A 19,341-nucleotide genomic window follows, 5' to 3' on the forward strand; every position below is an offset into this window, starting at 1 on the left:
TATCCATTCTTACCACAGACATTTTTCCCTTTTAGTTTTATCGGTTTTGATGAGAGTATTGAGATAATAGACACAACCGACATACACTTTTACGCCGCATCGTCTTCTCAAATGCAACTATAAAGCTTTATGTGAGTTCGGCGAATATCCAACATGAAATCTGAAGACGTCATAAAAAGTTTGCATTCTATAATACAAACGTACCATAATTTATCATCCATTTTCTTGTTTTCAGTAAGATAGTGTCATTTTAGGTAATCTAAGCCATTCACCGTCCGTGTTACGCACAAAAATGGTTAAGAAAATTAGGTTAAAAGGGAAAATTTCATGAAAGAGAAACGTTGGTAATCTTTTCAAAATTCCAAATATTCGCAAGAATAATAAGCAAAATTTACTTGACTCCTTTTTTGAGAATAGCAGACAAATGAATTGACAAAAAAAATGTCGCGATATTAATACAATTCAAAACAGGTGAAAGTATTACTCGGTGCCATAAGTTCTTTCTATCAGCATAAGCGAAATTGTTAGAGCTCTACAATTTAGATTATATGACACATAAAAATGTCTCATTGATACTCCGCAACTGAAGGCAATTTTTTGCTGAACGAAGAGACCTCCTAAAAATATGCTAGTATTTTTCCTTGAGTATACATAATTGTGTGGTCGCGGGATATTTTTTAATATATTCTTAAATATAACTCAATGCAACTTGAAAATATTTTTAAACTTACATTGTCGTTTTAATTTTCACCTGTATTAGCTAGTATTTTAATTTTTTCCTCGATTTTCAATGCTTCCACAGTTATAATCAGTCGGCTGGTTTAACAATTATCACTTATCTACAAGCTATGGTCCTACGCTTAACCTAGCCAAATGAAACAAAAAGTTATAATTAAATTCTTAATAATAATATAATAACATAATGCTGCGATTTACAAGTGTAACCCGCTTGTCATGCAATTAATTAACATAGAGAGCATAAAAGGGGTTCAGTATTGAGCTTATTATAATATAAAAACCTCATTACTGATTCACGACAGGACAATCGCACCCAGATATAAGAGCTGATTATTTTCTTACTTCTTTATGATATATTGATAGATATTGATAGCTTCACTTTGCTTGTTTTGCTCAGTAATTGCTCATCACTTTGAAAATGTTAATTTTCTTTTAAGTGCCGTAAATCAAAAAAAAAAAAAACTAATTATACGTCGAAACCTGTTTATCAGTTAACTGGCTTTCCATAAATCTAAAGATATCTTATCTTTTGCATTAAACCAAAGGTATGGATATTATTCGTTCACTTTGCCCAGCATCCCGAGGAAATTTCTTGAAATGAAGTGCGAATATATATAATGCCTTTATTGAACGTAAATTCGAGGCAGTTTGCTTTATATCGTCGAAACAATAATTAATAATATGAAGCGTCTTTCGAAACTTTTGCATTCAGGTAATAATTGCGTTTGTTTACAATACAATCTTCTTACATATATATATTTCACAATAATTTTCAATTAACGTCTTGCCGTTCTAGTTATTATTGTCGTAGCCGCCGGGGTCACCTTTCTAATGGCAACAATTTTTCCGGACGGGTTTGATCAGCGACTCTTTTTAGTCGACGGATAGGGCGTTATTTCCTAATGGTGATTCGATAATCGATGATCGTGAGGATACCAGGAGTACGGTCTCAAATCTAATACATTTTCTCTGACATATTAATAAGCACAAACACACAGCCAATGGTTCCTCAAAATAGACGGTCTTCGATTTTTATTTTCATTTAATAAATTCATAATTAAAAAAGAAAATAATATTAAGCTGCTGGAAAAACAATTGTTTTGAGTGATTTGTATATTTTTTTAAAGATATTATCACACTCTAAAGTGAAATTTCATTTCACACTTTGTAATGTGTGCTGTGTTATTGTAGTATTGTTCCGTGTTGCGTTTATTGCTGTTGGCATTCATTGGGTGAGGGCTTCTTTTTATTTCCACCCGAAGATTTGTGTTCCTTTTCATCACCAGACTCTTCGTCATCTTCTTCTTCTTCACCATCATATGAATCATCGTCCTCATCTTCGTCATCAATAACATCACCAGTGTAATACAGAACGGCTTTAGGAATAACTCTGGCGCGTAAGAAATGGCCAATTTCAAAGTCAGTAGCCAATATCTAAAAAAAAGAAATGATAATAATAGTGCAAAATCTAGTAGATATAATACTTTTTATACAAAACTAAGAACTTACTCCTTGAGAATCTTCATCGATTTCATCCTTATCTTCGGAGACTTCGGGGGGATTGAAAAAGTTGAAAAATGAATCGTTGGGTACTTGTTTGACAATAGTACGCACAGCTCCACGTTCCTTATGCTTTTGTTTTTTACGTATAGTTTTGACGGTCAAATTCATCTTCTTCTCCCAATTGATGTTGCAGCCCTTGCACTTGTAAATCTCTGGACCTTCGAAGCCAAATGGGTAATCTTCGTCCACCGTGGATTTTAGGAAATATTGCTTAGTTAAGACTTTATTCGAGAAGTACTCATTTTTATCGAAATGGAATTCCAATGTGTAAGAATGCTAACCCAAAGGAAAATCGTTTGAAATTGTAAGAAACTCGGAATATAATAATCACTCATTAACTAAGCATCTACCTCATCATCATATTTAATAGTGATATCCGTCAGCTTCTGTAAAACGGGTTCATCATGCTCTTGAACCATTTCCGATAGGATCTCAGTATTACGGAAAATTGTCAACCAGAAGTTTGGGATACCTTTAGCATCTTCGGGAATCTCTTTAATTTTTCTACCAATGCAAGGAACACATAAATAAAGCTCATAAAAGTTATTAAACTGAACTTACTTTAAAAGTTTACTAAAATCAGGCATTTCTTCAGCATTCTCCTCTTCCGATTCCTGTTTCCATTTAGGATCCTCTTCCGGTGGCTCTACGTCACCACAGACAATAGCTTTTCGTTTTTCCAGTAGCGGCTGATACTTTTCCTGATATTTCTTTTCCAACTTATAAACTTCATCAAAAAATTCAGCCTCCAATTTTAAATGTTCCAATTGTAAATTTTTTAAAGCTGTTATACGTTTCTGCAGAGGAGCTGGTAAACTCTTGATCATTTCCTGCAGAAATTGCCGACGCAAAAGCGCATTCATATAAGCGGGCCTAAATAAAAAAAAAATAAAAAATGGTTTAAGGAATGAGGATTATTTTATTAACCAACTGCTATACAAAGGCAATACGAACCAACTATACCTATTTGGATACATATATATATATATATATATATATATTTGCAAGCTATATATCTTGCATTAACAAATGAAATTTCAACTAAATAATTATTGTTAGTAGTATCGTCCTAAAAAACATTCATATCACTCATTAAGCTTTCGTTGTACGTATTTTACGGACAAGAGGCAAAATGTTGAAACAGCAACCTTAACTGAAAAATATCGTACCCAGCATAAAGCCAAGTACGGCGGTAAGTATTACCGCTCTTTTGTATTTAACTCAATGTAACCATATAAGATTCCTCCATACACATATGCAGTTAATGTTTTTTCTCTTCACTTACCAAAAACCGGTTAGTACTAGCGACCGGCAATACTACAAAAATTTTGCCATACAAAAAATATATGCTTGTGTGCATATGGATATAAGTGTAATGATGAAATATATATATATATATATACTTATTTTTATATTTATGTATATATATATACCCTTATATATACAGTACTTACACCATTTGATTTAACGTGAAGCCCTTCTTCTCCTCATCCTCATTCACAGATTCGGCAGCTTCTTCATTTTCATGAGGTGCCTCCATGCTTTACTTTTCAAATTTCTGAAAATCAAAAAAGAATGAAATAGAGAAGAACATAATGAAAAAAGATAAATTTAAAATCCAGGCAATAATGCAGCATAATTAATAATAATAATATTTCTTCGCTAATTAAGTCAATTATTCTAATCTTTGGCATACATTTTTTTTTTCTGTTATTGCGTCGTTCTTTCTTTTCGGCACATAGAAAACTTTTTTATAATCAAAAATTAACTCAAATCAAGAAACCAATTTAATTGAATAACCCCTTAGGGCTTCAATTATTGGACTGTTTCCCATCTCATATATAGTTTGGACACGAAAAAGTTTTAGCAGGAATGTGGTCGCATCTTAGGCACTTTCATATCTATATACATACAAGCTTCAGAATATCTTGCAAAATTGTGAAAAAAAGCACGTGTGATGGAAGATGTGCGTTTTCCAAAATTCGCATTTAATTTGCTATGCAAAATAATTACATCGAAGCCAACGTGAAATTTAGCTTCATTTTCTTTGTTTAAGAATTAAAATACGTTAACTTTTATTAAACTTACCAAAAAACACAAATGAAGACTCTTTTTTCTTTAACGAAAAAAACCAAACTATTAAAAAATCTATTTAATAAATCTACGACTTTAACACACCCGCAAAACGAAAGAGAGCTAAAACACATAAATCGATTGTGATGAACATAAACTTATCGTAAAATTTCCCAACACTTAACTATCGATAATGAGGTTTTTCTCTAGTTTCTCTACCAAGCTAATGTGAAGCGATTAGAATGTTTTTCCTTTGTTTCCGATAGGTTTTGGAATTAACAGGAAAGATGTTCTATGGAAATATATATTTATTTTAATCAAATTTAAAAAACACTTACAGTCAATGAGCAGTCATTTTGTAAGTAATCATTCTGTTTAGATAAATAATTAGTAATCGAATTAATTCTTCAGTCTCATAAACGGTTTCAATTTAACCTATATCGAGATTCTAAAAAATTCTATATTAAAGCATAGATATCGAACTTTAACATTTAACATTGATTGATTGAAATGCAAACCTTTACATATGTCTCAATAAGAAAACAAAAAGTAGACTTGAGGTTTCTTTATCGAATAAATCTAATAATAATCATAAAAAGTCGTCGTTAGGTATTTAAGCGAGCTTAAAATTCAAGAAAAAAGAAAATAGATAAAAATATTTATTGGCTGTAAACATAAAGCATCGACAACTAAGCTAATATAACCATTATTGCAATTTCTTTCAAACTTTGAACATACTTTATTTTATCAACTATAGGCAACAGTATATTCAAACCGGGTTCCAATATACGATGAAATCTACCCATGCCCTCCAAGCATTTCAGTGAAAGATATGTTTCAGCGGAATGTTATTTCCCTTTTACTTGTTGTGGAACAAACATTACGATAGTGTTCATCGGAACATGGACACATTCATTGCTTTAAAACTTAAAAAAAATAAAATGAAAATATCTTTGTCGGTTCGTAAAATTGCTGATGCACGGGAGACATTTTTACATGTAAAAAATGTTTCATGTTATGTGGTATGAGACCCTTGCGCAATTAAATTAACAAATGGTAAACTTCAACTGTCTGAACCGTTTCATTAGAAACTTCACTTCCTTAAAGAATATAAATATAATTACGAGCTTTTCAATGCTTATGGAATCTTTTGCGGAAGTCTAAATCTCAATATCGGATTCATTAAAAACTATCAAAATAACTCTCCTAAATAAACGCAGTTTGCCTATTTCGTACCTAGATTAGCGCCTAATAATAGGAAAAGATATCTTCACAGGATTTGAAAATTGAACTACCTTTTTTCACTACCATTGATTGCTAAGGCTTGGGGGTTCAGCTCCAAGAAAGATTTACGTCAGTTTTGGGTGCCTTTGAGCTAAATTTGTATATATTTTGATTTTCTCCTTTTTCGGTATTTATTTCTACATGAATTTCGTTCTTTTTATGTCCTCTTTTTTCTTTACTAGTGTTTAAATACTCTTTAATTCTTTTTGATAACACTTACCATAAGATTTATTTATTTTTAAGAGCCATTTAAATTTGTCTATTAATTTATGTTGGCTGAATTTCATGTAAATAAAATAAAATGAAAAAAAAAATTTTTCATTAAGAATCTGTAAGCACTTCAATCCTTTTAAACGCATTAAGAAAAGTCTTTATAGTCCTTTCGCCCCGAAAACGACACCGCTATCCTCTGGACTACGAATATATTACGTGGAAATCTCGTATAAATTTGGGGTAATGTTCTGAATAGTTCATAATTTGCTCTTATTAATTAAACACATTTTTTAAAGAAGATATTGAAATCAATTCAAGTATTCAGTATTTTTTTAACTAGTTTATTACAAAATGGACCGTTCAGGATAGCAATAGATATTGGTGGGAATAAATTCTCCACACTTAGTACAAGTATCTTTGTACTTCCTTATGTTTTTATTTCCTTTGTCCATTGTTTTTTCTGACGAGTTCAGATGGTATTATTTTTCTTGCATTTACGAGTTTCTTCTTCATATGGAACAACTAAGATAAAAAAAGTGGGCAGCAACTTGCACGCTGTTGAAAGTTAATTAACTTAAAACTAAGCATTTAGTTGGATATTCTTTATTTGTAATAACAGCTTCACTCCTCCTGGATATACTCCGCCCGCATGCAACTTCCGTCCACCAGTCGCACAAAATTTTCGAGTTTCACTGTAGTAATATGTGGCCCTACATCATTTCATAAATTCTGAGTGGGATTGAGTTGGCCCCTTTAATAGAATTATCGAAGCAATAATTCATTGTATGTGAAGTGTGTTTTGGATTCTTGTCATGCAAAAATCATTGTTGTTAAAAGTACATTTTTAGAAACAAATTGACCCATACGTTTATCCAGTTTTTATATAGGACCAATGTCGTGACGAGCGTGTGTGTGTGTTTGTGTTCTCTCTATAGGTTTTGCCAATGAAGGTCATTTAATGTATAAAATGCCTACATATGAGAATAAGCGTCCACATTTGTTTACACTGCTCAATAATTGAAAATGTGTTTGTATAAAATTTGCTAACATCTGAGAGTAAGCGTTTCTTATTCTCAATAATTTGTATAAAAATTTCCTGCATCTGAGAATAAACGTCCACATTTGTTTACACTTCTAATTTCATTAGCCAAATAATCACCTTATTTAAGGTAAACGACTAACAGTCACAAGTTTTCAAAACTCTGTCACTGCATGTATTCTCAATAATGTTGTTACAAACAAAAACAAACATGTCCCCTTATTTTTGTAAACAATGTTGCTACAAATAACAATAAACACAGGCTTTTGTTTTCGTAAACAATGTTGCTGAATATGTAAAAGATATTTTTTTAATTTGTACTACACCTTGCGATTTTATCCTCTAAGCTTTTTAGGATCCACCCAATGGTTCTCCCCATAAATTAAATTCCACCCAATGGTTCTCTCCATAAATTAAGTTCCACTCAATGGTTCTCTCCATAAATTAAGTTCCACTCAATGGTTCTCTCCATAAATTAAATTCCACCCAATGGTTCTCGCCGTAAACAAATAAACTTGGGAGTCTAGCGCGGCCAGAGTAGAAAATTTCACCCATAGCGCAAAAATATATTACGTGTCCTAATTTGGGCGGGTTAGGCTTCCAAATCGAACTATGTCTTTGCTAATTAAAAAATCAATTCGTAGAATATCGATTGAAAAAGTAATGTTAAAGTTCGGAGTTCTTTTGAGAAAGAAATATGAACAGTGGAGGTATAAACATTTATTTTGTTGACAGATAATTTTGGAAATCAAAATTATTGTAAATAAAACAAATGTTAGAAACAAAACATAAATCGAAATAATTAGAAAATTTTTTTTTGATGTTGATTTCTGAGGCTGTTTTCTATAGGCAATTAAAGTATACCATTTTTCATTTTTACTTCTTCTTTTTCGTTTCTTTCTCTTCTAGTTTGGGTGCTTTCTTTAACGCCGCTTTGAAACTTTTTAGGTTTAACAGCAATCTGGCTTTCATTTTCAAAACTATTCAAACGATTGGCTAAATAGATGTATGGGCTACAACCCGGCATTTTTGCCAGCTGTATATATATATATACACATACATATATATATATATGTAGATATATTTATATAAATTAATTTCATATTCTTTTTGTTCAAAGCGTTGCCATTAATTGGAAGCAACTCTGCGTTCTCTCCACTCTCCAGGCATGGTATTTTTTATAAACCATGTAAAGAAAAAAACCAGCTAACGGTTTTTCGCAAGAAAGCAAAGCCATAAATTTATAGGGCAGATGGATTTTGTTGATATGCTAAGTAAGTATGAGGCAAAAAATCCAGAAATTTTCGTAAATCTCTTGTAGTTTATTCCTTAGATACATATCATACAAATTTTCAGATTGATAGTGGACATGCTTTGCAAAGTGTGGTTTCCTAAAGGTTATATCAAGTGCAGTCGATCAGATCAATTTCACATATTAATCTAAGTTTCTTTTTTTTTTTAATTCTCTTTTAGTAAAAAATATTATACAGCAGGATAAAAAACGTGCCAAAGAAATAAAAACAAAATAGAAATGTAAATTTTGTTAACGGAATATACAGCAGAAAGCAAGATCAACAAGATGAGCTGCGAAATTGAAGCGTAGGCCGAAGAAGAGTTTGCACCATTCGGCCTTAATGGGGAGGTATTCGGCGGTCTGATCTTCAATCGACAGAGTGATAAAGAAGAAGGCTACCTGCGGCTACTCATAAGAGATGCAATCGCGCTATACATCAGCGAGCAGCTGGGATGCGAAGCATGTTTAAGAGATCTCACGCTGGAAGAAGAAGCCTTTTGCAAAGAAAAAGAGTAGTTCAATTTTCAGTTTATAATGGTGTAGGCCTAAAGGGGAGCCAGCCATTCAAAACAGTTGGCAAACGCGCCTTTCACGTTACCTCAAGGATGGTGTGGAAAACCGTGCTTAGATGCTTAATGTCTCTTTCTCTGCTATTATGTGTCACCTAATGAAATACCAATCAGACCAATCTTTTTAAACGTATTAAATGAAAAAAAAAATCGAAGAAACCACCGCATAAAAAAGTACCGCACAAATGTAGAGTTATTTGCATAATTATTCCTTGTTATTTTTATAATTTTCAACCAATCAACAATGTATGTTAATATGTTACTTTACTTTATTCTGGAATGAAATTTAGACTATATTGAAGCTATTTTATTTCTTTTTTTTGTTTCTGCAATAAGTAGGGCATTGAGGTTTAATAGCTTTTAACTGACAAATTTAAACAATTCATTTAACTACATTAAAAAAAAATACAATTAATTTAACAGAGACCACCTTCCTCTTCCTCCTCAGCAGCATCACCGGCACCATCTTCGCTCTGAGATGCCTAAAAGTTTTATAGCGTATAAGCCTATACATTAAAATAAAAAATATCAGTAAATCCTTACATCTGCATTTGGCGACGTGTACGACGCTGTCGCATTCTTAATAACGTCTGCTTTTGAAGCTGGCATGCCTTGTGGAAGGGGAACTTCACGCGCCAATAGAGCATACTCGACATCCATGTGTTTAATGAAAGGTGAAGATAAAGCCCGTAACGCCGTGTCCGGATCTTCGTCATCGTAGGCTTGTAAAAGCATTTCTAATGTTTGTACTTCTTGTGCATCACAACAGTTTCCCCATTCTTTGAAAGCTTTTTCTGCCGCCACCTGATCACCACGGGCCAACTGAACCATAACCAAAACAACTGCTAATCTGCCAATTTGTCCATAAGACTCACATTGCTGATTCAATCCGATTTCCCTTCTCAAAGCGTCCGCGGCTTGATCATACCTAAAATTTGTAATTAAACTAATATATAATTGAAAAAAAAAAACAAATTGAAAAAAATTCACATTCTCAATTTAACCAAAATGCGAGAAACTTTGGAACAGTATTCAATTGCCGAACGAGAGGAGTCCTCAATCTTGCGTTACAAAAACAAAACAAAGGGATACATATTTGTATATATATATGTATATATATGTATGGATTTTAGACAAACCAACAATTTCAATTCCTTACCATGGAGACTTCTAAAGCATGCTGATAAAAGCGTAAAGCCATGTCTGGATGTTTTTGTTCGACAACTTTAGCAGCTTTATCTAAAGCGGCCGCAGCCGATTCAGGTGATCCATGCTGTTGATATAGATTAGCGGCCTTATTAGCATATTCTTCAACTTGTAAGAGATTATTGGTTTCTTTACAAATCAGGACTATCTGTATTTTTAAGGAAATCTAGTTTATATATATATGGAGAGAAAGTGATTGAGAGAACAATACCTGTTCGTAGCATCTTGCAGCATGGAACCAAGCAGTATTATGTTTATAACAATCCACTGCTTTCAAGAGACAATCTCTACTCTGGTCATACGATTTACCTATTCGGAAAGCAGTAGCTGTAGAAATAGACAAAAACACATTGAATTAAAACATTTAAAAATTCTTTTTTATAACAAAGTAATTTTTTACCTGCTTTTGTATAATAATCAGCAGCTAAATCATATTCTGGACGCCATTTAAGAAGACTAGTCTTTAAGCTTCAAGTAAAATAAAAAAAACAAATTTATGTATCGAGTATATTTTCCATACGAGAACCACTTTTCGCATTATAATGTGTAAACATGTTCAGAATGTTGAAAAATTTTTATTGCAATGAAGTAAACTGAGGAAGATGCGATGCCACAATTATTATAATCTATGAATCCATATAGTCTTAAATATTATTTACCATTTTTCAGCTTGACGCACTAATTCACGACCTTCTTCAATTTTAGCAGTATTCATATTTTTCCAAAATTTAATAAAAATCAATAAACATTAAAAGACATTAATTAGCTCAACTTGCGAGACAACAAGAAATACTGCGGCAAGAAACGCAATTCGTTCATTTATGCCAGAGTAGCTAAAGTCCAAAACTTTTTCAGAGAAAACTGTCAAAGTGACAATTTGAAAAAGAAGTTTCAAAGGTTGGCAATATCAACATTCTTTTTGTCAAAACAAGCTAACAGAGAAGATGGTGCGTAGCTGCGTCCTTCTTTTTTTTTTTTTTTATCAACAAATATCTAAAGAATCCTAATAAAATAAGAAAAAATGTGGTGAATAATTATTAATAATTGTTTAATTATTGCAGGCCGCCCACAAAACATTCAGAATTAAGCAAAAGCTTGCCAAAAAATTGAAACAAAATCGATCTGTTCCGCAGTGGATTCGTTTGCGTACGGGTAATACTATCAGGTTCGTTCTTCTATAAATCATAACGCAGAGAGTGAAAGCAATCTTTTAATATTTTATGCATTTTCAGATACAATGCAAAGAGACGTCACTGGAGACGTACAAAGTTGAAGTTGTAAATGATTTTGCGGACGTTTCCCAATGATTGAATTGTGATTCTTAGTTTACAGTTCATCGTATAGTTGATAAATGAATGAAAGATATTGATTATAAAAAGTAAATTTAGACCTTTTTCATAATAAAACTGTGTCTTTGAATACAAATTGGGCACATTTAATTTGTGGTCTTGCTTGTGGGAATACATCATACTATCATAGAAAATCACAAATAAAAATTCAATCATCGGTTTATTTAAAACTATATTAAATGTTTATTCATGATTAACTTCTTTTTTTTTTTTACTTTAATACAATACGTTGCTTGTTGCAATTATTGGCGTTTACTCCTATTTCGCATATCCTCCGTAAATTTATATCTTAATTTAAATACTCATATATAAGTATGTGTAATGTGTTCAATGCCTATCTTCTTTATCTTCTAAATTCGTACGCACTACATATACAAATTTACTGCGATACGATGGGACTCTTCTTATCTATATCGGCTAGATTCGCATTATTCTGTACTGGTCCGCCACCGGGACTAGAGGGTATAGCGCCCGTTCTATCTATATTCCAAGGATTGGAACCGGATATTGGCGAATCTGAGTGACCGAATCCAGTATGGTTTTCATGATCCATAGCATTGGTTCCGTCGTATTGAGTGTTTTCTAAACGGGTTATAAGTCGTTCATCTTCTTCGCCAAATTCGCCGCCCATAAGAGTTGGTTCACCAACTACCATTACATCTTGATTAGACAGTGAGAAATTTGGACCGGACGGGGAACGCTTTTGGTTACTCACTGGTGGTGTGTTTGCGTTTGCGCCCCCGCCCGAGTTTGACCCTTTTCTTTTGCGCCTTTTGTTCGCCGGCCTCTGCGCGTCCTTTTTTCCTGGCGGAGCGATCATTCTTTGCCACTTCTGAAAAAGGGTCGTCTTCAGGCAATCACGAGGCGTTAATGAATACGCTTTATGTCTGGACATAAGCTCTTGCATTGGCTCCAGAATTACGCATAGACGCAAATAATTCAAAGTGGAATTTGTTATACCCGCACGCGTTATATTTTTAGTTATCTGCTCTAGCGTCATATTAGGTGTTCCTATTACACTTCGGGGTATAAGTTCGCGATGACCTTTGATTGTCATGTGCCAGGATTTAATACGCATATAATCGTCGTATAAAAATTCTAAAATAAGACGAGCCTCTGCGCAAACTTCCGTAAAAAACTTACCAAGCTGATTATGCTGTGTAATCACCGTACATTGATCACAGTCTAAAGTAATTAAAGTGTTGTGAAACGATTCCTTGGCATTTCTCAGTTGAAAATATAAATCGGAAACTCCACCTTCATAAATACTACGGAAAAACCGTGGGATCAAAGTGCGCCCGATAGTATAGCGTTTAAGTCCGTCTTCCAAATAAAAGACGACTGTTAGTTTAGCATCGTCCTCAAAAAATTCCGTCGCAAAAGTATCCCACCAACAGTTATCGCTTTCATCAGTTCGCTGCTGCAGGCGTTTGTTCATTTCGAAAACACGATGTTCCGTATGGCTATAGTACGAATTATGACGTCTAAAGCCCGGATCGATTCGATCCATTTGATGTGGTCCGCCCATCATAGGATGGCCTCCGCCGTGACCGAATGGTGAGGCTGGAGGTAAAGAGTTGAATTGACCGCCAACATTGAAAACTTGACCAGGAAAATGGCCACCTTGCCCACTATTGAATGGCGTTCCCGAACTACCCGGGCGGCTAAATTGTCCCATGCCAGACGACGGAGAGCCAAACGGTCCTCCCACCGGTCCATTGAAACTTCCCGAATTGGCTGGCTGCGGATAAGGTCCTGACATATTTTGCTGCGCTACTGGTCCCGGTGTCGATGAGCCCGATGGTGCTGGCGACGAAGTATATTGCGGTGTGTTTGAGCCCGTTGGATTTGCATTGGGAAACACAAGAGGTTGATTGCCGGCCGGTGAATTTTGGCCACCTTGCGAATATGGCGTATTTGAACCACCATATGGCAAATTGCCTTGTGAAAAGCCACCCTGATTTGAGGTGTCTGGATTAAGAGCTGGATTGTTATTGCCACCACCCATCATGGAAGCATTCTCGGGCACATTAACATTCTTCCAACTGGCATCATCCATGACAGATTGTGAACTTAAATTTGTGTTTGCGTTAATTCCTCTGCGATTCATAATTAATAAGAGTTAGAGCATTGCTTTCCTGGATGCAAAAGAAGAGACGGAAACAAATCTATTATATTTTAATTTATTAGTAAGTTGTGCACTTTTTATCAGACGATGTATCATTGAATTAATTAACTTGTTAAGATGAATAAAAGCAAAATTTAGATTATATTAATTTTTTTTTTTTTTTTTAATCCAATATTTAAATATATGTATGTGTTGATGATGATGAATGTTGCCTCTTTTTTTTAATTTTTTTTTTCTTTGCATTTTCCACCATTTATTTTATTTACCCAGGTATATACACACAGGCACACACATACAACAATAACAAGTAGTTTGTCTTAAATCAAAACAGCAGATTGATTAAACTGTTTGTAAATTTCAGTAAATTGCAATTTAAGCACCCTTTCCCTTAATTTAAAAACAATTTCGTTCTTTTCAAAAAGCGTTTATTTAAGGAGAACGAGAAAAATATGTTAGAAACAAATAAAAACTTATAGAGAACACGAATACATTTATAAGCACCTTCGCTAGATCATATTTACAATTAATGGTTTATAACTAGTATTATTTTTTACCTAAATAAGATCTTTTTTGGATATTAAATGGAAATGGTTATGCACAAAATACTTTAAAAAAATTACTAGAAAATAGAAAGAACTATCGCTCTTGCAATCGCTGCCTCTTTTACTCAATAACTCAGTTGCAAAAGAACATAGTTGAAGAGAAAGAATAACAGGGCATGCATTACGCAATATAATGATTGTTTTAGATTTATTTGTAAACAGGGTGGTAAAAGAAACATTGAAGGATATAAGAAGCATTTTTAGAAGAGAAAATTTTAAAACTAATACTGATCAGTACGCTATTAAATACCTTTGCTTTTGGAAATTTTACATATTCAAAAATCTCTAAAAAAACGAAAAATTAATAAATATAATATTTTGAAATTGTCAAACATTCATCTCAAACACGCAATAAAGCTAACACAACTTTTGTGGAACCAATGTTACTTGTAGAGCATTCACTATTACTAATAACTGATTCCTGTTTATGTTCATACTACTTAGTACTTGGCACAGTTTTGTAAAGTTTCATCTGTGCAAGCTTTGAATTCAACCAAACGAATTAAAATTTCAAAAATTGTTAAGAGAAGGAGTCGTAGACCTATTTCTGTTATTCAAATTCTCAAATTAACCACGAGATGCAATGAGACTTCATATCAATACATATGTAGTAGTAGTAGTACGTAAACCCGTTTAACACTAGAATGGCATGCATATTTGTGATGGTTATGATACATCTATGATGTACTTATTACAAATTTACCAAAATATCAAAAAAATTAACTTCAACGAGAGCTGAAAAATAAACAAAAACTCTTTTACAACAAGCGAATGCTTTAAATAAAATCGATAGGGTTCAAATCTAATCATACAAAACAATCACAAGACATAGCCCAAAAAAAAAATAATATTGTTCAACATGTAGACATTTTACGTGGCAAGTTCGCAGCCAGATTCCAACAAGTTCATAGCTTATTTTCAAATGTTATTCATCTTCGAAGAGGATTTGGAAAGAAAGTCGATGGGAAAATATTTACATTTTTATGAATCAAAACTGAATTACATTTGAATCAACCCTTCAACATTTTTATTCGCTCGACAAATCGTTATCATTTATTTATGTTTCGGACAATACATAGCTTAAGTTAAAGAACCCGTTTGAAAGGTGGAAAGAAAATCATTATCTGAGTTACCCTTTGCTTTAATGTTTTGATGTTTGGCAAGAAAAATTTAAACTGACTTTTAGTTTCTTTTTAAATTTACGTAAAAATTATGCTCCAATGATTTCTTTATCGCAATTGGTAAGTTTGAACGGCTAATACCAATGGAGGTAATCGTAATCTTTGGCGAATTTCTAGGTCAGGCAATTTTGTTCGAAAGCATCAAAAAATGCAGAACAACAAATTCGGTTGTTACTTATGGCTCGCTTTCCACAGGTCATATATATATGTTTATTCTTAAAACGCGAATGCGTGTGCTATAACTAATAATCTTTATAAAATTGGAAATATATTGTTTTAGGCAAGCATTAAAGTAAATGATGTCTCTGGAGGGTGCGGTGCCATGTTTGATGTATTTGTTGAAGATTTCGAATTTAAAGGACTCACTACTCTAAGACAGCACAAACTAGTCACTAATACGCTTAAAGACAAAATCAAAGAAATGCACGGTCTGCGGATACATACGACAATACCTGAAGATACACCAATATCTGAACCTGAAAGTTAATGACAATTGCTGGAATTAAAATGGCTGCTAATAAGAAGTCTTCTTCTGGATATTTTTTTCATTCATTTCAAATTGCATGGTATATTTTTATATAAAAAATTAAACGCACTGGTTCCTTTATTCCCACTCATTATTCTTTCTTATTGTTACATATGATCCCTTCTCCTCAATGAACATAGGCTTTTTGACTTTGCCGAAAGTATATTTCGATTGGTAAAGGCGGTACTGGAGGTTCTGTAGAACTGAGCATTAATTCTAAAATATCTGTTTCGGTACGCTCGGTACGCGAACTCGTCTTGTCGCTGCGCATTTTGTTTCTCGATTTGGCTATTTTCATAATAGATCGCATAGTCGTAGTTGGTGCTGTTGTAGCTGTTGCAGTGCTTTTAGTAGTAGTGATTGGCAAAATAGGCGTACTATGTGGCTCGAATAGTGTAATTGGGCTTGTGGTTGTAGAAGATCTACGTCGGCTTTTAGGACCTTGCCTGGAATTTTGAACATCTACTCGTTTCTCTTTCTTATGACTACTTGAATGACGTTCATTTGTTCTTTTCGAACCTCTTTTATGGGCAGTTTTAGCATCTTGAACAGAGTTGCTCGCCGCTGTGCTTACATTAGCTTTCATGGATCCTCTCTGAATTCTTTGAGAAATGCGGGGCTTTTCAGACGACGACGTTGTATTGGTGGGCGCCAAGTGCTCGGAGTCAGGTTGCGATTCCGTTCTATTCGTTTCGACTTTCTCCGTGGTTGTTACCGTTGTTAAGGCGGCGGTAGCGACAGAGGTTGTGGTGGTAGGGTCGACAGTTGTTGTTGATGAGGTGGAAAACAAATGCTTTACTTTTTTCAATTTCTTAATGTATTTATACGGCTGTCGGGTATATTTACTAGTATCGACAGTGGTCCTCGTAGGAGATGTGGTAGAAGTGGTTGTAGACGATTCACGTAGTCCTCGTTGTTTATGATATTTAAAAGGCCTTAGACTGGCTGGTGATTTTAGTATCATTTTCTTAAATTTGTTTCGAGTGGTACTTAAAGCCGCTTTTGCAGTCGTTGTTGCAGTGGTAGTTGTTTGCCATGCTGCATATACTTCAGTTGTAATATTTGCCTTGGAGGGAGAGCTTGTTGATGACTTTGGTGTCGTAAGCATTCTTTCAGTTATTGAGTCATAGGTCGGTCTATATGTGGTCACGCTATTTAAACGACCGATACTAGACGTCTCCTCTGATTTATAATCCTTCGGCGGTTGTGCTTGGTCTATGTAATTGTAACTGTTTCCTAACGGCTCGTGTAAAGCAAAATTTGAATATTCCGTTTTCGTGGGATGATCAAACAGTTCGTATTCATGGTCTATGTCATAATCAGAGTCGAAAAAGCTTTTCACCTCATCGCTCTTATGTGGAGAATACGACAGCAAGAGTGCTGTTGTAGTCGGTTGAGGGGGAGGAGCAAGTGTTGAGCGCCATCGTTCATGCTGTTTCCGTGCATGTTTATATGCCAAATAAGGATCATTGAACACTTGATTCGCCGGGGAACTAGTGACTGCGTCTTCTATCGTGAAGAAACTGTGCTCTTTGTTACCGTAAGGAGAATGCACGGTAGTTAAGTAATTAACACCGTTATTATTTATGATCTCATACGCCGGACCGGGAGTATGTCGTTGTTCGTTTGAATGAAAAACAGTTGAGGGAGTGGTGAAAAAATAGTTTCTTCCCTGGTATTCTTTATTTCCATATGGTGACATGATAGGTAGAAAAGCGATTTCAACGCTCGGTTTACTCGCGTAAAGCAAATCATCAGTCATTCCATTAGTCTCTTTACTTTTAAAGGGTGTAGAAGTCGTTGTGGGCGGTCTGTATGTTTTCTTTAAGTTCAATTCCTCTCTTGCGGGAATAGCGGTATGTAACGAAGGTTTGCCGGTTGTATATTCGTACGTATCTTTAAGAAATGCTTTTGGCATTGCGCTAAGAGTGGTCGTTGTCGTGGCGGTACTTGTTGGGATCTTTAATATTTCGTTATATGAAAATTTTGGTTTCGAATCTACTTTCGGCAAAATCTGTGTATAATTTATTCCATTAATGTTCGGTTGACAGTAGTAGTAAAGCACATTATTGTTTGAACCACCGTCAGTTTGGTCTTTCATTTTGCGACCGCAAAGCATATCAATGGTTGTGTTGCTATTGCCATAAGTATTAGTTTCAAGGCCATGAATATTCAAATTGAATATTTCCGTTGGTTTACTGATTGCCAGAGGAGGAGCAGTGTTCGTCGGTACGTACTGATGATATTGCTGTCGCGGTATCAAGTGCACCGCATTTACATCATCCACCATTTGGCGGCCGTATGCACTGTAGTATTGAGGGTAAAGCAATTTGTTATGACGGTGGTTACGTATGACGTTTGCGTGCGGAGGTATATAGGATTTCGGTAAAATCGCATTAATCAACGCTAGTTGACGTAAATTTGTTGACTTTCTGTAAATAGAAGGTTAGTCAGCTTTTACTTTTATTTTTTTGATTAGGTTTTAATTTTGAATTTTTTTTTTCTTCTACCGCATATCATTGTATTCTTTGATTTTGTAAGGATAGCTGTTAACTTTCGGCGGTGCTAGGCTTAGCATATAGCTTTGTACAGGTGCTACAGGTATGTAACGATTATACGAAGGCTTGATATTGGGATAGACGGGCGGCGTTACACTCATAATTGGTTTCCAAACAAGCAAATGCGGTTGAGCTGCTGCCATTCCATCCTCACGTCTGCCTAAGTGAAAGCGCTGCAAAGATAATATATATTGGATGTAAGAGAAAGAATAAGAGGCAAGGGGGGAGCGGAAACTTTTATACCCATCACCATAACATACGATCCATAGCACTGGGTATTCTTAGTCACCTCGCCAAATTTATATAATATTGGCAATAAGCGGCGTCTAGCTGCGTTCATCAGTCCATCTGCCCATTGTCTGCTGTCAATGCGGTTATTGTATCAAAGTTTTGTTAAGGACGCTGTCACTTCCACCCGATCTACTCGATCTGTTTAGTGTAAATTCGTTTATCATTCCGTCTGTCTGGGATGCGTTGTTGGTAGACTCATGGGCGTTCAAATTGAGATAAAAGACTGTAGCATAGCACAGACAATCCGAGTTGACGGTCAAGTTTGAGAATGGGTCAGATTCAATCAAAAAGGCACCTAAATTTGGTACAGGCCTGTCGTCTAAGAAGTCAGCGCAAAAATGTTGTTTGTCATCAACGGCTTACTTTGGAATATCAGTACATCTTATCGAAAGGTAAGTGTGTACTATACTTTCCTATTCGCTCGCAATACATTGCAACGTAAAATGACTTTTGTGATTTTACGTTTTAATTCAAATCATTTTGAGATTAAGTTCGTGTCACTTAATTAAGACTTTATAGGTTAACGTAGGTCTTGTATTTACACTTCCTTAGAGATTTATTTACAAATTATTTACACGAACTTATATTTACAACGTTTTGATGGTCGTTACGGTCGTGTTCGTCCGAATATTAACATTCAACTCTTCCTCGATTGCCTTTGTCTTTCGTAAATATTCTGCTTATATACCCTTCTACAGTCAAGGTATCGGTATTCCTCCACGTAACG

General features: G+C 34.5%; 7 protein-coding genes across 9 annotated transcripts in view; 3 read left to right on the top strand and 4 right to left on the bottom strand.

Moving 5' to 3' along the window:
• Positions 1-1,852: 1,852 nt before the first annotated feature.
• On the bottom strand, positions 1,853-3,859 carry LOC119636206 (nucleosome assembly protein 1-like 1). The gene is made up of 5 exons (XM_038031438.1): positions 3,756-3,859; positions 2,863-3,174; positions 2,652-2,805; positions 2,248-2,577; positions 1,853-2,172 (listed from the first exon to the last, which is right to left on the bottom strand). The coding sequence occupies exons 1-5, from the start codon at positions 3,839-3,841 to the stop codon at positions 1,948-1,950; spliced, it is 1,107 nt and encodes a 368-aa protein (XP_037887366.1). The 5' UTR covers positions 3,842-3,859; the 3' UTR covers positions 1,853-1,947.
• A 5,165-nt stretch (positions 3,860-9,024) lies between these two features.
• LOC119636590 (gamma-soluble NSF attachment protein) lies at positions 9,025-10,781 on the bottom strand. Its single transcript, XM_038032040.1, has 7 exons — positions 10,639-10,781; positions 10,380-10,447; positions 10,191-10,306; positions 9,933-10,127; positions 9,764-9,834; positions 9,317-9,701; positions 9,025-9,255 (listed from the first exon to the last, which is right to left on the bottom strand). The coding sequence occupies exons 1-7, from the start codon at positions 10,692-10,694 to the stop codon at positions 9,190-9,192; spliced, it is 957 nt and encodes a 318-aa protein (XP_037887968.1). The 5' UTR covers positions 10,695-10,781; the 3' UTR covers positions 9,025-9,189.
• Positions 10,782-10,861: 80 nt separating this feature from the next.
• Positions 10,862-11,471, top strand: LOC119636694 (60S ribosomal protein L39). The gene is made up of 3 exons (XM_038032240.1): positions 10,862-10,926; positions 11,041-11,144; positions 11,212-11,471. The coding sequence occupies exons 1-3, from the start codon at positions 10,924-10,926 to the stop codon at positions 11,258-11,260; spliced, it is 156 nt and encodes a 51-aa protein (XP_037888168.1). The 5' UTR covers positions 10,862-10,923; the 3' UTR covers positions 11,261-11,471.
• A 16-nt stretch (positions 11,472-11,487) lies between these two features.
• LOC119636693 (LIM domain-binding protein 2) lies at positions 11,488-14,147 on the bottom strand. 3 transcript variants are annotated; one of them, XM_038032237.1, is made up of 2 exons: positions 14,011-14,147; positions 11,488-13,466 (listed from the first exon to the last, which is right to left on the bottom strand). In XM_038032237.1, the coding sequence occupies exon 2, from the start codon at positions 13,436-13,438 to the stop codon at positions 11,708-11,710; it is 1,731 nt and encodes a 576-aa protein (XP_037888165.1). In that variant the 5' UTR covers positions 13,439-13,466; positions 14,011-14,147; the 3' UTR covers positions 11,488-11,707. The 3 variants fall into 3 exon arrangements, with proteins under 3 accessions (XP_037888165.1, XP_037888167.1, XP_037888166.1); XM_038032239.1 differs by having other exon boundaries at positions 11,488-13,496; XM_038032238.1 differs by lacking the exon at positions 14,011-14,147 and adding an exon at positions 13,723-14,002.
• Positions 14,148-15,223: 1,076 nt separating this feature from the next.
• LOC119636784 (bolA-like protein 3) lies at positions 15,224-15,841 on the top strand. Its single transcript, XM_038032391.1, has 3 exons — positions 15,224-15,299; positions 15,357-15,434; positions 15,520-15,841. The coding sequence occupies exons 1-3, from the start codon at positions 15,279-15,281 to the stop codon at positions 15,724-15,726; spliced, it is 306 nt and encodes a 101-aa protein (XP_037888319.1). The 5' UTR covers positions 15,224-15,278; the 3' UTR covers positions 15,727-15,841.
• A 51-nt stretch (positions 15,842-15,892) lies between these two features.
• Positions 15,893-18,466, bottom strand: LOC119636286 (flocculation protein FLO11-like). Its single transcript, XM_038031588.1, has 2 exons — positions 18,276-18,466; positions 15,893-18,197 (listed from the first exon to the last, which is right to left on the bottom strand). Exons 1-2 carry the CDS (start codon positions 18,464-18,466, stop codon positions 15,893-15,895), a joined length of 2,496 nt encoding a protein of 831 aa, XP_037887516.1.
• A 412-nt stretch (positions 18,467-18,878) lies between these two features.
• Positions 18,879-19,341, top strand: part of LOC119636287 (carboxylesterase 5A) — a 6,840-nt gene continuing 6,377 nt past the window's right edge. Inside the window, exon 1 of the mRNA XM_038031590.1 lies at positions 18,879-19,006. Coding sequence (XP_037887518.1) covers positions 18,953-19,006 — 54 coding nt within the window. The 5' untranslated portion in view covers positions 18,879-18,952. The remainder of the gene's footprint in view (positions 19,007-19,341) is intronic.

Source organism: Glossina fuscipes, unplaced genomic scaffold, assembly GCF_014805625.2.
Source record: "Glossina fuscipes isolate IAEA_lab_2018 unplaced genomic scaffold, Yale_Gfus_2 28, whole genome shotgun sequence".
In the NCBI taxonomy this organism is placed as follows: Eukaryota; Metazoa; Arthropoda; class Insecta; order Diptera; family Glossinidae; genus Glossina; species Glossina fuscipes.